Raw genomic sequence first — 17,319 nt, 5'->3', positions numbered from 1 at the left:
AGAAGGTAGGCATTGGTGGGGGTGGTTGAAAGAAGGCTGGATTCATATGAAGAAGTCTCATTAAGAAAAGCTGGAGTCCAGAGGGGATTTTAGGACACTGCTAGCTGTTGCATTGGTAAAGTTCTGAGCCCAAGGTGTATGGTTTGGCTCATTTAGGGCAAGAAGGATAATAGAGACACTGAGGTGTTGTGCATTGTAAAGTAGATAGGCTCTGAATTATCAGACAGACCTGGTTTTGAATTTTATTTTTATTTTTATTTTTTTTTTTATTTTTTTTATTTTTTTTGAATTTTAGCTTTAATACTTACTAGAGGGAGCCTGGGTGGCTCAGTAGGTTAAGCCTTTGCCTTCAGCTCAAGTCATGATCCCGGGGTCCTGGGATCAAGCTCTGTGTTGGGCTCCCTGCTGAGGGAGCCTGCTTCTCCCTCTCCCTCTGGGTGCTGTTCCCCCTGCTTGTTCTCTCTTTTTCTCTGACAAATAAGTAAAATCTTAAAAAAACAAAACAAAACAAAACACTTACCAGATATATGACCTTAGACAAGAAACTCTTTGAATCTCAGTTTCTTTGTAAAATGGATTAAGATTTACTATGAGAGGTATTTGTGAGAATTAAATGAGATAATGCGTGGAAAACATCTAGCTCAGTATTGAGCATATAATAAGGTTAGAGGCCAAGAAATGTTAATATCATTAACATTAACTTGTGGGAATTGAGCTGCAAGAAGTTGCAGAAAGGCCCTCCTAGTAATTGAGGCCACATAGAGCTACACAGGTTCAGAAGTCATGTAGTATAGAGGGGAGATCATGGGCTCCATGTTCTAATTCTGATACTATCCCTTACTAGTTTGTGATCATGCGCAAGTATCTTAACAGCTCTTAGCTTTGGTTTCTCCACATGTTCATTTAGATAAGGCCTTTTGGGGAAGATAATATGGAAATATTTTTTCCCCATTTTAGAAAGTTTGACAAATGTTACCTGTGTAACAACCACCGCAATGACATATAGAAAATTTCCATCAGGCGCCTGGGTGGCTCAGTCCATTAAGCAACTGCTTTTGGCTCAGGTCATGATCTCAGGGTCCTGGGATCGAGTCCTGCATCAGGCTCCTTGCTCAGTGGGGAGCCTGCTTCTCCCTCTGCCTCCCTCTCTCTGTGTCTCATGAAGTAGATAAAATCTTAAAAAAAAAAAAAAAAGGAAAAGTTTCCAAATGTTTCCTGAGCCTTTTTTCCCTAGTCAGTCCCTCCCTTCCCAACCCCTGGCCCCAGGCAACCATTAATATGCTTTCTAGATTATAATTTTCTTCTCTTTTCTAGAGGTTCATATAATTAGAATTTATACAGTTTGCCTTCCTTTATGTCTGGCTTCTTTCATTCAGTATAATGTTTTTGAGATTTATCAATGCTGTTTCATGTAACTACAATTCATTTCCTATTTTTGTTGAATACTATTCCATTGTTTGGATACAATTTATCCATTTACCTGATGGACATTTGGGTTTTGTCCATTATGCATATATTTGGCTATTATGCAGAAGATGCTATACATATTTGAGTACAAATCATTTTGGGAACGTATTTTTCATTTCACTTGGGTAAATAATTTAGAAGTTGAATTGCTAAATCAAATGGTATGCATGCATTTGATTTTATAGGAAACTGCCAAATTTTTTCCCAAAGTCATTGTTCCATTTTCTCCTCTTGTCAGCAATATACTAATGCTCCAGTTGTTCCCCGTTTTCATCAGCACTTACTATTATCAGACTTAAATTTTAGCCATTCTCATAGATATATGATGATATCTTGTTTTAATTTGCATTTCCCTGATGACTAATCTTGTTGAACATCTTTTCATTTGCTTATTGGCCATTTGTGTATTTGTTATGGTAAAGTATCTGCTCAAGTCTTTGACAATGTATTTTTTTTTTAAGATTTATTTATTTATTTATTTGACAGACAGAGATCACAAGTAGGCAGAGAGGCAGGCGGGGGCGGGGGGAGCAGGCTCCCCACCGAGCAGAGAGCCCGACGCGGGGCTCGATCCCAGGTCCCCGAGATCATGACCCAAGCTGAAGGCAGAGGCTTAACCCACTGAGCCACCCAGGCACTGCTGACAATGTATTTTTAAAATAAAAATATATATACTCTTAGATCTAGGAGTTCTACCTTTGTAGAAATGAAAGTACCAATATGGCAAGAATAGGGAACAAAGAATAGGCCAGGTATTGGGAACAAAGCAAATGTCCATCAGTGAGAAAGGCTGAATTAATTGGCCATGCCATGGGGTATTATGTGGTCATTAAAAAGAAGTGTGCTATTGTTCTACCAGATAGCTTGGAGGACTGTCATCAGGTAAGGTTGAATGAGAAAAGCAAAATGGCAAGAATAGTACAATATTATCTCAATTTTGTAACACAAATGATCAAAAAAGCTGTCTTTCTCACTCTATTTCTCCCTCCCTCCCCCCGCCGTCTGAATAGGATTGTATAAATAGGGAGAAAATTAAGAAAGGCCATACTGGGTTGTTAAACTTGCTTAGCTGGGGGTTGGTACAGGATGGAGGGTGGGTGCTAATGTCAGGGGGAGGGAGGTGTCCACAGTAAAACTGCATATTTATTTAGGTAAAATTATGTATGGAAAGAAAAAGAATCCCTGTAACACTGGGATGAGGATTAAATGAAGTATATATAAATTACCTAGTAAGTACTTAGCACATGGGAGGTGGTCTGTAAATAGAAACACGTAGAGAATTGGGTAGTAGTTCCATTTGATAATGATTAATGAGAACAGGAGATGGAATCCAAGAAAAAACTGGGTCTGATTTCTGGTATCTTAGAAAGAGCCTATCAGAGAATGGGGAGAAACGGGAACCCTCTTACCCGGCTGGTGGGAATGAAGCTGGTGCAGCCACTCTGGAAAGTAGTGTGGAGGTTCCTCAAAAAGTAAAAAATAGAGCTACCCTATGACCCAGCAATTGCACTACTAGGTATTTACCCCAAAGATACAAATGTAGTGATCTGAAAGGGCACCTGCACCCCAATGTTTATAGCAGCAATGTTCACAATAGCCAAACTATAGAAAGAACCCAGATGTCCATTGACAGGTGAATGGATAAAGAAGGTATGGTATATATATATATATGTATATATATATATATATTTGATGGAATATTTTGCAGCCACCAAAAAAATGAAATCTTGCCACTTGCAACAATGTGGATGGAACTAGAGGGTATTATGCTAAGTGAAATAAGTCAATCAGAGAAAGACAATTATCATATGATCTCACTGATATGTGGAATTTGAGAAATAAGGCAGAGGATTATAGTGGAAGAGAATTAAAAATGAAACAAGACGAAACCGGAGAGGGAGACGAACCATAAGAGACTCCTAATCTCAGGAAACAAACTGAGGGTTGCTGGAGGGAAGAGGGATGGGAGGAACGGGATGGCTGGATTGCGGACACTGGGGAGGGTATGTGTTGTGGAGAGCACTGTGTATTGTGTAAGACTGATGAATCACAGAGCTGTACCCCTGAAACAATACATTATATATTAGTAAAAACAACAACAAAAACAACTTAAAGCAGCCCCCCCCAAAAGATGTGGGTTATATACACAATGGAATATTACTCAACCATCAAAAAATGAAATCTTGCCATTTGCAACAATATGGATGGAACTACAGGGTATTATGTTAAGTGAAATAAGTCCATCAGAGACAGTTATCAAAGATTTCACTCATATGTGGAATTTAAGAAACAAAACAGAGCAGCATAGAGGAAGGGATGGAAAAATAAAGCAAGATGAAATCAGAGAGGGAGACAAACCATATGTGACTCTTTTTTTTTTTTTAAGATTTTATTTATTTATTTGTCAGAGAGAGAGAGGGAGAGAGAGCGAGCACAGGCAGACAGAATGGCAGGCAGAGGCAGAGGAAGAAGCAGGCTCCCTGACGAGCAAGGAGCCCGATGCGGGACTCGATCCCAGGATGCTGGGATCATGACCTGAGCCGAAGGCAGCTGCTTAACCAACTGAGCCACCCAGGCGTCCCGTGACTCTTAACCATAGGAAACAAACTGAGGGTTGCTGGAGGTGAGAAGGGTGGGAGGATGGGGAACCGCGTGATGAACTTTAAGGAGGGCTTGTGATGTAATGAGCACTGGGTGCTATATACAACTGATGCATCACTGATCTCTACCTCTGAAACTAAGAATACACTGTTGTTAATTAACTGAGTTTAAATAAAAGAGCCCATGAGATGATCTTCATTTTGTAATCCTCTTTTGTGGAGGAAGGGGACATTGGGATGATAAAGTCAGAGTGTCCATAATCTAGTGATGAACTGTGCCTGTGGAAACATGAGCATTTGGTATGGTAAGTTTGATAGGGGTCCACTTCTGGCTTTCTGAGAAGGAGTTCCTTCTATTCAGCAATGCTTCCTTATGTTATTTGGTGGCTGTTTGGGACCTATATAAGGGAAGAAACTTTCCCTTAAAATTCTAGTATTACATGTCATCTTCTCTTTATTCTTTATTCATTCTCTTCTCCAATTCTACCCCCAGGATCATGTATATGAACTTCTCAACACCATTGATGCCTGCCAGTGCCATTTTGATATTGTAAGATTCTTTTCATTCTCTCCTATCCTCAGAGCCATAGAAAAGGTCTTGGTTGGGACAGTGTGGGTTGGGAAGGGACTGGAGGAATGGCTATTCCTTCAGGATTATAATATACTGTATTATTCATACTAGGATTGTAATTCTTTTATATCAAGTGTTAAAGCTAAAGTATATTTGTGTGTATTAAGTAAATCAGCCATATGATTTAATATAAAAATGACAAAAATGTTCTTATTGCCCTTCTTCTAACCTCCAGATGCTACCATATCTCCTGGCCTTTTTGTATCTTGAGCTCACTTTTAACCCTTGACTGATGTTCTGATTTTCTCCTTCTCATCCTGCCTGTTCTCCTTCTAAAGAGACCCTCTCAGAGTCTCTTTGGCACTATCTGGAATGGTTGGTGAATTAGGGATTAATTGGCATTGCTGTTCTTGGGTTCCTATGTATTTTCCTTGTAGAATCTCAACTTTGACCTCACTCGGAGTTACCTGGACTTGATTGTGACTTACACCTCAGTTATTTTACTTCTGTCACGGATCGAGGACCGCCGAGTCCTCATTGGCATGTACAACTGTGCCCACGAGATGCTGCATGGGCACAGGTGAGTGAAGGGGGTACAGGAGATGAAGAATCTCGTACATGGTGGTATGAGGTACAAGGATGCAAAGGAAATGGAAGCCATGTTTTCTCATTTGAGAACCTGTAATCTACGTGATGACCCAGGCAACAACAACAACAACAACAAAAAACCACTTAAAATACTTTTAAAGGCATACTTCAACAAATGCACTGCCCGTTTACATATAGTTAACTCTTGAATATCTGTTAGTGGATTATTCAATTTGCATTGTCTCTGATCAATTTTTAATCCTGGTCTGGCTTCCACCATGCTTTTCAGGTTATTGCAAAAGGAAATGAAAGTTGTTTTTTGTTGTTCTGTTTTTTGTTTTTAGTATTGGTAGGAATAATATCAACAAGGTAAGGCCATTAGAGGTAAGTAATATATGATAATACATTTGAAGCCAAGTATAAATGGATTTTGGATTATCTGAAATTCTGTGCCCCTCCATTAGTGCAAATAAAAGTACTTAAGGGCTGAAAAAATGAAAACTAGAGGGATCAGAGGAGGCTGTGACACCTTGTTCTATGTATGATGTGTATTCCCATGTGTCTACATGAAAACCTAGGCACATGCCTTACCCATTAGCTTGAACGAATATATATCTTTTTGGGTTGTATACAAATTTGGGTCTAGGCATATCACTTGAATTACAACTAATCAACATGAATTTATAGAGTACCTATCCTATGTTCAACACCATTTTGGGTGCTTACAAGGAAGAAACTTTCATGGACCTGTCCCACGTTATATAGTTCTCTCGAATAGCTTAATGCACCTGGGCCTGGAATGGGTTATCTATATATGTATATTACATATACATATCTATATATGTAATTCACAGTTCAGTATATATATCTTTGGAGGTAGAGGGGAATGTTAGCCCAGGTATGCATCTTTATCCTACATGCAAACACGAGAGTTTACATCATGGTTAAAGGAGACCTGTAACTCTTCTTTCCTATGCTTTCTTCCAGTGACCCCAGTTTTGCCCGTCTGGGGCAGATGGTCTTAGAGTATGACCAACCTCTGAAGAAGCTGACAGAGGAGTTTGGGCCTCACACAAAGGCAAGTTCCCTAAGAGAGGGGGGAATTCCTCTGGTGGAAGTATATCGTCCTCATCATTGACACTAAGGATTCATTGGTTTCTCCCCACAGGCTGTGAGTGAAGCCCTCCTCTCTTTGCATTTCCTTTTCGTCCGGAGGAACCAGGGGGCTGAGCAATGGCGCAGTGCCCAGCTTCTGAGTCTTATCAGCACCCCCCCGGCCATGATCAACCCTGCTAATTCAGACACGGTAGATTCCCTTCTCCTCTTGTCAGGGATGACATTCTTTTTGCCAAGGCCATCTCTGTAGAGGGTGCTTCTTTCAGGAAATATCACCTCTAAGAGTGCTTTAAACCTCTTCTAGGATGTGTATCTAAGTTGATCACCTCTTGTAGCTAAAAGTCATGGTTGGGTTAGAGCTTTTGTTTGGACAGGGATTAGTGTGTGCTTGTCCATGGAAAGAATTTAATACCTAATCATAGACTGAATGGGTAGATGAAAGTGAGTCATTAGACACTATTCAGCCTAGCAGGAACTTAAACATAGGCATCAATTAACACATAGTTTTGTTCAATTACTATGGGCCCAACAGCCGTGCTTAAAGAACTTAGTGTCTTGTAGGGGAACATATGCCATACAGTCATAAAAAGACAAGGGATGGTACAAGATGAATGAGAAATGTCAAATGAGTGATTTCTACTTGAAGGGGTAAAAGAATCCATAAGAGGGAGAAATCATGTGAATGTTTTGAGTATTGCTTTTATGAACTGTTGAAGAGAAGTTATGTTAAACCTTTTATTTGTCCTGACTTCCAGCCCAACCTCCTCTTTTTTTTCTCAACTGTATTTGTTTTTGCTTCTGGTTGCCTCACTTCCATTATTGGGAGGTTCCCCAGCTACTGGCTTATCAAAGTACCCTGATCCAGTCTGGTAAAAAAAAAGTTGGTTTTGGTACTTAAATTCTAGTTTGACTGCCCTTATCTTTACAGCCTCAGTCTTTAGGGGAAGACCGAGTTCAATAATGGCTTGACCATCTCTGCCTCTCTTCTTATAGATGGCCTGTGAATACCTGTCTGTGGAAGTGATGGAGCGCTGGATTATCAGTAAGTTTTATGGGATGAGTTGGGAATCAATGTAGCAGCACATTACATGGATAGAAAATTCTAAAAGTCTTCCTCTGCACTGTTTTACCCACCTGCAGTTGGGTTTCTTCTTTGTAATGGCTGCCTCAACTCCAACAGCCAGTGCCAGAAGCTGTGGAAGCTGTGTCTGCAGGGCTCCCTGTACATCACCCTCATCCGGGAGGACGTGCTTCAGGTGCACAAGGTCACTGAGGACTTGTTTAGCAGCTGGAAAGGGTGAGATGTGGGAGCCAACTAATCTTAAGATTTTTTAGGGGTCTTGAGAAGAGGGAAGACAGAAATTAAGGGAAGAAAGCATTCTTAGGAGGAAGGATTAGTTATTTATGTTACATAACATTGACAGGTCAGAAAAAAGAAAAAGAGGGCTGAAAAATGTTCATTGGATCTGGCTATAAAGTTGGTCTTAGTGTCCCTCCTGTGGACTTCAGTTGAGTACTGAAAGCTGGGTTGTGGTGGGTTTAGAAGCAAATGGGAGATAACAAATTTAGCAAATAACTCTTTGAAGAAGTTTGTGTAAGGAAGAATAGGGAACTATAAAGAGAAAGGTGTTGGATTGAGGAAGGGGTCAAATACCTTTATTGTTTTTTTATAGTTGTAAACTAAAATTCAAACGTGTACAAAATACAAAGTGGAAGTTGTCTATAGTCTCATCTCCCAGAATAGTTTGGCATATGTCCTCCAGATGCTTCTGTGTATATATACACATGTAAAGCTGTGCATGTGTTTTCAACCTTATAGAAGCAATATTTAAAGAGGAGAGGATCCACGCTCTGTGTTACATTCTGCAGTTTGATTTTTTTCACTTACTCTATTTTGGATATCTGTGCATATCAGTCTGTAGACAATTATCTTATTCTTTTTAACAGTTGCATAGTATTCTGTTATGAGGTTGAAGCATAATTTATTTACCTAATCCCCTATGATGCACATTTGAACTATTTCCACTTTTCTTTCTTTGTTTTTAAATTGAGACATAGTTGAGATTGTTTCCTTTTTTAAAAATATCGTTACAAAAAATGCTGTAATGAACATTCTTAGACATGTATCTTTGTGAACATTTCTATTAGGTAGATTCTCAGAAGTGGAATTGCTAGGGTAAAGGGTATGCATATTTCAAATTTTATTTTATTTTTTAAATATTTTATTTATTTATTTGACAGAGAGAGATCACAAGTAGACAGAGAAGCAGGCAGAGAGAGAGGGAAGCAGGCTCCCTGCTGAGCAGAGAGCCTGATGCGGGACTCGATCCCAGGACCCTGAGATCATGACCTGAGCCGAAGGCAGTGGCTTAACCCACTGAGCCACCCAGGCGCCCCAATTTTATTTTATTTTTTAAAAAAGATTCCATTTATTTGAGAGAGAGAGAGAGAGCGCATGTACAAGCAGGGGGAGGGGCAGAGGGACAAGCAGACTCCCCACTGAGCAGGGAGTCTGGTGTGGGGCTCAATCCCAGAACCTCAACATCATGACCTGAGCTGAAGTCAGACACTTACCTGACTGAGCCACCCAGTCATATTTCAAATTCTAATAGCTCCTACCAAATTGCCTTCCAAACAGATGTATTATCTATAGTCTGTGAGAATACTTATTCCTCATACACTCAACAGCTGGGTATAATCATTAAATAAACCATTGTCAGTGTTAAGAGAGAGTAAATCTAGGATTAATAATTAGAAGTTACAGGAGTGGATTTGGGTCTATATCTGTATCCATAACTACATACCTATAAAACTTTTTTTAATTTTTTAATTTTTTTATTTTTATTTTATTTTTTTTTAAGATTTTATTTATTTATTTGACAGACAGAGATCACAAGTAGGCAGAGAGGCAGGCAGAGAGAGAGGAAGGGAAGCAGGCTCTCTGCTGAGCAGAGAGCCCGATGCGGACCTCGATTCCAGGACCCTGAGATCATGACCTGAGCTGAAGGCAGCGGCTTAACCCACTGAGCCGCCCAGGTGCCCTATAAAACTTTTTTTTTAAAAGATTTTATTTATTTATTTGACAGAGAGAGAGACAGATGACAAGTAGGCAGAGAGGCAAACAGAAAGAGAGGGGCAAGCAGGCTCCCCACTGAGCAGAGAGCCCGATGCGGGGCTCGATCCCAGGAACCTGAGATCATGACCTGAGCCGAAGGCAGAGGCTTAACCCACTGAGCCACCCAGGTGCCCCATACCTAAAACACTTTCTAATGATTATTGCTTTTAAGGAATGGAAGACATGTTTGAAGAACGACAACTAACATGTTAAGATTCATAGCATCGGGAGTTGTTTGGCATAAATGATCTAATTTGATGTTCATGTTACTTATATTCAGGTATAAGTATTAAATTTTATTTAGTAGATGAGACAATGGAGCTCAATCTCAATGTCACTCAGTTAATATGGAACTAGGAAATAACTCCAGATTTTTTGACTCTTAATCCTGTTGCTTTCCATCATACCATGTAGAGGTTGAAATAACTATCTCCCAGGAATGCCATGGAGTTGAATCCTGATTTAATTAAGATACTTTCCAACCCTACATTTCTTTGATTCTGTGCCAAGGTCAATAGGGAGTAGTTTGGAGAAGGGAAAAGACAGGTTATGAAGTTTGACTAATGCACTGGCAACAGTGATGCCCACAAGAGGAGACAGATAGAAGGAACATAGGGAGCACACAGAGCCTAAGGTAATGTGGGAGTTTTGAGCAGGATCACTAGGAGAAAAAAGAGACATGGTCAGGAGAGTCAAACATAACAGACAAACAGCAAACAACGTAAAGGCCATTTAGTGATTCAGCTGTTCACATGGACTTTAGAGAGAGCAGTTTTTTAGTGTCAAAGGCCTCGTGGGATTCAGGAGTCAGTGAAGGGTGACGAAGTAAAAAGCATTTAGGGATCTCTTTGGAGGAGTTTGGTAGTGTGGGAGAATGGGAAAGTTCAGGAGATGGTCGGGGTCAAGTGAGGGTCTTTCAGGATGAGGGAGGCTTTGAACTCCTGTGTTGGAAGAAGAGGATCAACCAGCCAAGACGGAGAGATTAAAGTGTCAAAGAGATCACTGATAAGGGAAAATTCTAGGAGGAGATGGATGGGACCCAGCGGAGAGCTGGAGTAACTTCTCTTCCTTAAGGGCAGGGCCTATGTCATATTTATGCTCTGCCTCTTTTATTTCCCTCAAACCTGGAAGAGGACTTTGGCCTGACAATAAGGCAGGAGCACGGGACTAGAAGTCCAGTCCCAGCTTTGCCACTAAAACCCTGTGTAACTTCTGGCAAGTCATTTCTCTTTCCTAGAGGTTATTTTCTTATCTACAAAACAGTGTAGAGAATAGGATAATCTCTAAGCTCTGTGAGTCTCTTAACAAGGGGCTGGGGGGACAGCTGGGTTTGCACAGATCCTGTCAGTGAGGGCTGCCCTTGCTTGCCCTACATAGGCTGTGATTTGGAATCTCTTAGGACTGGGAAGGTGGGACAAGGCCTCTAATCAGTAGTGTGGCCCACGCTGCTGTGTTTGTGTCAATCCTCAGGTATGGCAAGAGAGTGGCAGACATCAAGGAAAGCAAGGAACATGTAATTGCGAACAGGTAAAGGTGGGGAATGGGCCCTCCAAGAGGGGATGGAATAGGAATCTCTCTGGACCTTTGTTCTCACGTAAGCCACCCCCGGGTTCTGTACAGCTTTATTGCTTCAACCCAAGAACTTGCTGCTGCCCCACAGATTCTTATGTTTTCTTACCAAGTCTAACTGTGGCACTGAACGTTCTTCCTACCTGACCCCCCTTCCTAAATGCCTTAGGAGGATTTTTAAGGATGGGAGAGGCATTAGTCTCTAGCTTCCACTTTCTTTTCTTAGTGGCCAGTTTCACTGTCAACGACGCCAGTTTCTGCGGATGGCTGTGAAGGAGCTGGAGAGTGTGTTAACCGATGAGCCAGGACTGCTGGGTCCCAAGGCAAGAAAGAGAAATGTTGACTGGGGGATAACGGCCAATGATAAAAGTCTCTGTGTGTGTGTGGAGTGGGTGGCGGTGTGGAATGACTTGGTATTCAGGAGTTTTTGTATTTCTGAGGCTTTCGTGATCTGTTTGTATATGTATATGCTGATTCCTTTGAATCTTCTGGGAGTCCCCCTGAAAGTTCTAGGATCTCTTTTTTGGGCACAATCAGGGGGTAGTATATCATAGCTATTTGTGTACTTGTCTTATCCTCTATTTGAACATGAACTAATTGAAGACAGAGCTTGCTGCTTTTTTTTTTTTTTCAAATCACCTAAATGCCTAGTAAATATTTCTAAGATTTAATAGGGATGAAAAAGAATCGACTGTGCACTAATGTCAACATATGACCATATCTGATTCTGTTTCCTATGTTTTTTTTTTGCGGGTCTCTGTGTTCATTATTGGACACTATTGCTGGGGTTGGCTACACAATAGTATCCATCCATGTTTTGTCATGATAGTTCTTTGTGCTTTGAAATCTGTTTTTCAGGTTGAAAATTCTCATAGTCCCTGTCCTCTCCTTAGGCCCTTTATGTTTTCATGGCCCTGTCCTTCATCCGTGATGAGGTAACCTGGCTGGTTCGCCACACAGAAAACGTCACCAAGACAAAGACCCCTGAGGACTATGCTGACTCGTTAGTACTCAACATGGTTAAGAATCTTGACCTTAGATGGCCCAGGGAAAGGGAGACATCAAATGACCTGGGAGGTCTCAGTGTCTGCATTGCCTTTGTCTCAGTTGATATTTCTAGTCTCTCTTTTTTTTTTTTTAAGATTTTATTTATTTATTTGACAGACAAGATCACAAGCAGGCAGAGAGGCAGGCAGAGAGAGAGGAAGGGAAGCAGGCTCCCTGCTGAGCAGAGAGCCCGATGCGGGACTCGATCCCAGGACCCTGAGATCATGACCTGAGCAGAAGGCAGCGGCTCAACCCGCTGAGCCACCCAGGCGCCCGATATTTCTAGTCTCTTAATCTCCCTGTTCTCACCTTTGACTTCGTAGGAGCATTGCAGAACTGCTTTTCCTGTTGGAGGAGATCAGGGCTCTGGTCCGAAGACACATCAAAGTGATACAGCAATACCACCTTCAGTACCTGGCTAGATTTGATGCTCTTGTGCTGAGCGATGTCATTCAAGTAAGTTCAGTTGCCTCTACTTTGGAAAGGTCAGGGTGATGCCCAGTCATTTCCCCTTGGGGTCCACCCTGGCTGAGTCTCATGCTCTGTAGATTGTGTGTCAAAAAGCCCGATTTTCTTCTCTACATTTGGTAAAAGAGAAAAAAAAAAAAAACCACGAATAATCTCCGCAGTCTTTTTTTTCCCCTCCTACATGAAGCTACATAGAAATAGGAGAGAAAAATAAAGAGAAATTGGGTTTAGCAAGACGGGGAAGCCTCTTGCTTAGCTCTTTCTCTGTGGTGCTTAGCAGCTCTTGTATCTTCATGCACGGAGTGAGAATTCTGGTCCTTGATTCTATCCTGGTGGAAACTCTACCTGCTTGATGGCAACTCCAACTTCTCTTTTAGAACCTGTCTGTGTGTCCTGAGGAGGAGTCCATTATAATGTCCTCATTCGTCAGTACTCTCTCCTCCCTGAATCTCAAACAAGGTAACTGGAGGGTCGTGGAGGAGGAGAGGTCTATATAAGAGCAAACATCTATTGTTCTAGAAATATTGATCCCAAGCCAGGGAAAGGGACAAGATGACTTTGAAAAGGACCTACCATTCTGTGGAGTTGGATATAGGGTGCTGTTTTCTTATTTTCTTTTGAACTTCTGTTTTTCTTGCAGTTGAGAGTGGAGAGAAATTTGAATTCTCTGGTTTGAGGCTGGACTGGTTCCGTCTACAGGTAGGTCTATTCTTGTTAATGGTTCTCCATTCTGAGAGTTCTCCCTCCCCAACAATCCCTTCTATTTTATTTCCTAATCTCTACTGTATAGAGTGATTCAACATTGAAAACTGCTGGTTGAAGGGCACCTTGTTCAGTTGATTAAGCATCTGCGTTTGGCTCTGGTCATGATCCTAGGGTCCCAAGATCAAGCCCTACATCAGGTTCTCGGCTCAGTGGGGAGCCTGCTTTTCCCTCTGCCTCTGCCTGCCACTACCCCTGTTTATGCTCTCCTTCACTCTCTCTCCCTCCATTTCAAATAAATAAATAAAATCTAAAAAGAAAGAAAGAAAGAAAGAAAGAAAGAAAGAAAGAAAGAAAGAAAGAAAGAAAGAAAGAAAGAAAACTGCTGATTGGCAGGACAAACCCTAGCCAAACTGTGGTTCCAAGTGGACAGTTCTTTTCATTGATGTTGTTCTTCTCCATTCTTTTCCTAACACCAACCATAGGCATATACCAGTGTGGCTAAGGCTCCCTTGCACCTGCACGAGAACGCTGATTTAGCCAAGGTGATGAACCTCATTGTTTTTCACTCCCGAATGCTGGACTCAGTAGAGAACACACTGGTGGAAACTTCTGACTTGTCTACTTTCTGGTATGTCCTTCCTCCAAGCTCTTTATCATTTGACCTGATCTCTTCCCTGGCCTCTGTGGAGAATAGCGTTCCTTCCTATAGATGGGAAAACCTTTTATCTTTGGGGTCTCCTTACAGACAGATGCTCCAACTCTCTCATTCCAGCTTCTACTAAGTGATAGGAATTTGAGGATGGCTTCTTTTTGTTTTGGCTTTCTTTAGGATAATTACTTGGGATAATTCATTAGTGTGGCTTTTCCCACATTATTATCTTTGGAAACTTCTTCAGCTTCTTTTTATTCTTGGGACATTGTGATTTAAAAGAGACATGGAAAATGTGGAATTTTAGTAGAGAGAGCTGAAAATAATTGAGAGAGCTGGAGAATAGGGCCTTTGGAGGATGAAACTTAGTTTGTCTTCTTAGGTATCATTCAGCATTTATCAAGTGTCCACTGTTGTACATAACTGTATCCTTTGGCAGATCAAACAAGCAGCACAATATGTTGACTCTGCTTTCTGCAGTGTAGGTGGGGAGATACAACACTCACATGTGAAAAGGACATCAACATATTAATTGCAAACATAAGAAAGTATATAAAGAGTGCATGATGTAGAGAGGATATAGGGTTGAGGAAAGATTAGTATCATGGAATTAACCTGAGAAAGTTTTCTGAAGCCTGAGTGGGCAATTTTTGGGAGGGATGTGGATTATTATTACTGAAGGATTTCTAAATTAGGAAGAATGGCCCAAATGGTAGAGAGGTTCTGAGGGAAGAATAGCAAATTTTGTATAGGGGAGCGAAGATCCGCTCCAAACTGCCATGGGGTCCAGAATAAAGGTCTAAAACTGTTAGGTTTCTTGGTTTCATGTCTATGTTAAGAGTAGGGAAATGTAGGGCACCTGGCTGGCTCAGTCAGTAGAGCATATGACTCTTGTTCTCCGGTTCATGAGTTCAAATCCCATGGTGGGCATAGACCTTACTTAGAAAAAACAAAGAGTATGGAAATGAAAGAGGGAGGGGTAAAGATCAGTAAATATTTGCTGAAAGAATGAATATTCTTTCCACCTGGAAGGGATCAGCACCTAACCCCTGGTTCTAAGTCTCCTTCCCCTTTCTCTGCAGCTTCCATCTCCGCACCTTTGAGAAGATGTTTGCCATGACCCTGGAGGAGCCTACCATGTTGCGTTATGCCATTGCTTTCCCCCTGATTTGCGCTCATTTTGTCCACTGCACTCACGAGATGTGCCCAGAGGAGGTGGGTTCCCTGGAATCCAAGCTCTACCATCCCTCTAATCACATTTCATCCTTATTCCCAAAAACATAATTCCAAATGCTGGTTTTGGTCATAAGAAGGGTACATAGGTATGTGAAATGTGTCCCTAAATATCTCAGCTTGATGTAGAATGTGTCCTATCTGCGTCTGAGTTTCTTCTTCTGTAGAAGGAGTGGCAGCTCAGGCCAGGGGATGAGAGCAGATTATGAGGAAGAAGTGGCTGTTTTGGTGATGACAATTTCTTCCTTGCTTCCTCTTTCTCAAAGTACCCCCACCTGAAGAACCACGGCCTTCATCACTGCAACTCCTTCCTGGAAGAGCTGGCCAAGCAGACCAGCAACTGTGTCCTGGAGATCTGTGCTGAACAACGAAACCTGAGTGAGCAGGTAGGCTCAGAGTTCTGTCTCTATTTCAGTTTCCCTCTGTTTCCCTTGTCTTCTTCTCAAACACCAAGTTCTCTAGCCCTGTCTCCCAAGTAGGGCTAGGGCTTTTGTGTACTTGAGTTTATGGCAGGTTTCTTTTCTTGGTGTAACCCTTCAGTCTTTACTCCTTTACTCCCTCAGGACTAGATAGAGGTGTCTAAAAATACTCTTATTTGAACAGCTATACACCAGCAAAATCTGTGCTCTCATTTGAAGACTTCTGGGAGATGAGTTAACGTTCTGACTTCATTCCCCTCCTCTCTCTGCCCTGTGTACACATAGTTAGGACAGTGGCCCCTGACATCACATCTTCTCTCCCCTTTCTGTCCATCTGTACCCTAATCTGGGGCCCTGTGAACATTTCCAGGCCCCTCCTCTGTGTTTATCCTCAGGACTACTTTCTGGTCCTTAACTGCTTCTTTTCCCCTCTCTCCCTTTCCTTGACTGACTCATAGCACCTGGTCATGATGAACTCAATCTAAATTTCAGAAAATTTGAAAACGAGGAGCTTCTTCTGCTATTGCCCTGGAGTCTTCTAGGTTTCCTAGACTACCCACCCTTCCTGGGTTTGAGTCAGGCTTTGTAGCAACTTTGGGAGAAGGATGAGCCAGGATGTGTGTGTGTGTGTGCGTGTGTGTGCATGCGTGTTGTGTATACATATGGGCAGTTAATATTATTACTTACATAACCTTTCCATCTTCTCATATGTAAAATGTGCATAAAAATAGAACCTTCATAGAGATATCCTAGAGATGAAATGAAGTCGAGCATGTTAAATATTTAGTACACGGCTCTCAGTAGATGTTAGCTGCTATATTATTTGGTACTTACTGGGCTCTAAGCTCTGTGCTGGATTTTAGGATGGGCCCCAGAAGGAAGTGACACAATCCGTGCCCTTGGGGGAATGTCCTGATTTAAGGGAAAAAGGAATACAAATACATATTAGAAAGAAATTTAAAGGGCGCCTGGGTGGCTCAGTGGGTTGAGCCGCTGCCTTCGGCTCAGGTCATGATCTCGGAGTCCTGGGATCGAGTCCCGCATCGGGCTCTCTGCTCAGCAGGGAGCCTGCTTCCTCCTGTCTCTCTGCTTGCCTCTCTGCCTGCTTGTGATCTCTCTCTGTCAAATAAATAAATAAAATCTTTAAAAAAAAAAAAAGAAAGAAATTTAAATAAGGAATGCAAAGAAGATAGGCAAGTAAGTATGATTATGAGTATATTCATCACTCAATTTGAATACCTACTACATGCAAGGGACACACTTAAAGAGATTTGCTCAGTGCTCCATCAAGGATGATGAAAACATGATATGAGTAATTATTTTCTCACACACCAGAACTTTTTCAACCAAGTGAGTGTTGCTCCCTCCATAGTTATCATTTCCAATAAGTAATTGGTGATGTTGCCATTACTAATGGGGTTATGTCTTTTACTACGTTCAGAAATGACCGCAGATATTTTGGCACCATTTCAGGGTTGACATATCTTTAGTGTCACATCTTTTAGTGTGACTGTGAAGTAACAAAACCAGTTTTCTCATGGCTCTTATGCTGTTCTGTGAGTAATCCTGAGTGGGGAGTTTCTAGACATGTTCTGCACATGCTCAGCAGCATTGGGTTAAATGGAGAGAGTTTAAGATGATTACCTTGAAAAAGATACTGGAATATGTAATTCTATCTTACGTTTTCTGTGCAGCTGACTGGGTATCTTGGTTAAGAGAAGGGATACAGAATTGGTGTTTAAACTACCCAGCAAGAGGGGCGTCTGGGTGGT

General features: G+C 41.5%; 1 protein-coding gene across 1 annotated transcript in view; it reads left to right on the top strand.

The window, feature by feature from the left end:
* The window catches only part of NCKAP1L (NCK associated protein 1 like), a 41,883-nt gene that overhangs the window by 4,480 nt on the left and 20,084 nt on the right, over positions 1 to 17,319 (top strand). Inside the window, exons 4-18 of the mRNA XM_047741672.1 lie at positions 4,561 to 4,617; positions 5,076 to 5,218; positions 6,214 to 6,304; positions 6,395 to 6,532; positions 7,336 to 7,384; positions 7,483 to 7,639; positions 10,928 to 10,984; positions 11,253 to 11,349; positions 11,920 to 12,029; positions 12,397 to 12,529; positions 12,919 to 13,000; positions 13,182 to 13,240; positions 13,729 to 13,874; positions 14,978 to 15,110; positions 15,395 to 15,514. Of these exons, the coding sequence (XP_047597628.1) occupies positions 4,561 to 4,617; positions 5,076 to 5,218; positions 6,214 to 6,304; positions 6,395 to 6,532; positions 7,336 to 7,384; positions 7,483 to 7,639; positions 10,928 to 10,984; positions 11,253 to 11,349; positions 11,920 to 12,029; positions 12,397 to 12,529; positions 12,919 to 13,000; positions 13,182 to 13,240; positions 13,729 to 13,874; positions 14,978 to 15,110; positions 15,395 to 15,514 (1,572 nt within the window). The remainder of the gene's footprint in view (positions 1 to 4,560; positions 4,618 to 5,075; positions 5,219 to 6,213; positions 6,305 to 6,394; positions 6,533 to 7,335; positions 7,385 to 7,482; positions 7,640 to 10,927; positions 10,985 to 11,252; positions 11,350 to 11,919; positions 12,030 to 12,396; positions 12,530 to 12,918; positions 13,001 to 13,181; positions 13,241 to 13,728; positions 13,875 to 14,977; positions 15,111 to 15,394; positions 15,515 to 17,319) is intronic.

Source organism: Lutra lutra, chromosome 8 (assembly GCF_902655055.1).
Source record: "Lutra lutra chromosome 8, mLutLut1.2, whole genome shotgun sequence".
NCBI lineage: Eukaryota > Metazoa > Chordata > Mammalia > Carnivora > Mustelidae > Lutra > Lutra lutra.
Note: the sequence above shows the minus strand (reverse complement) of the source record. Positions and strands in the feature narration are given on the sequence as shown.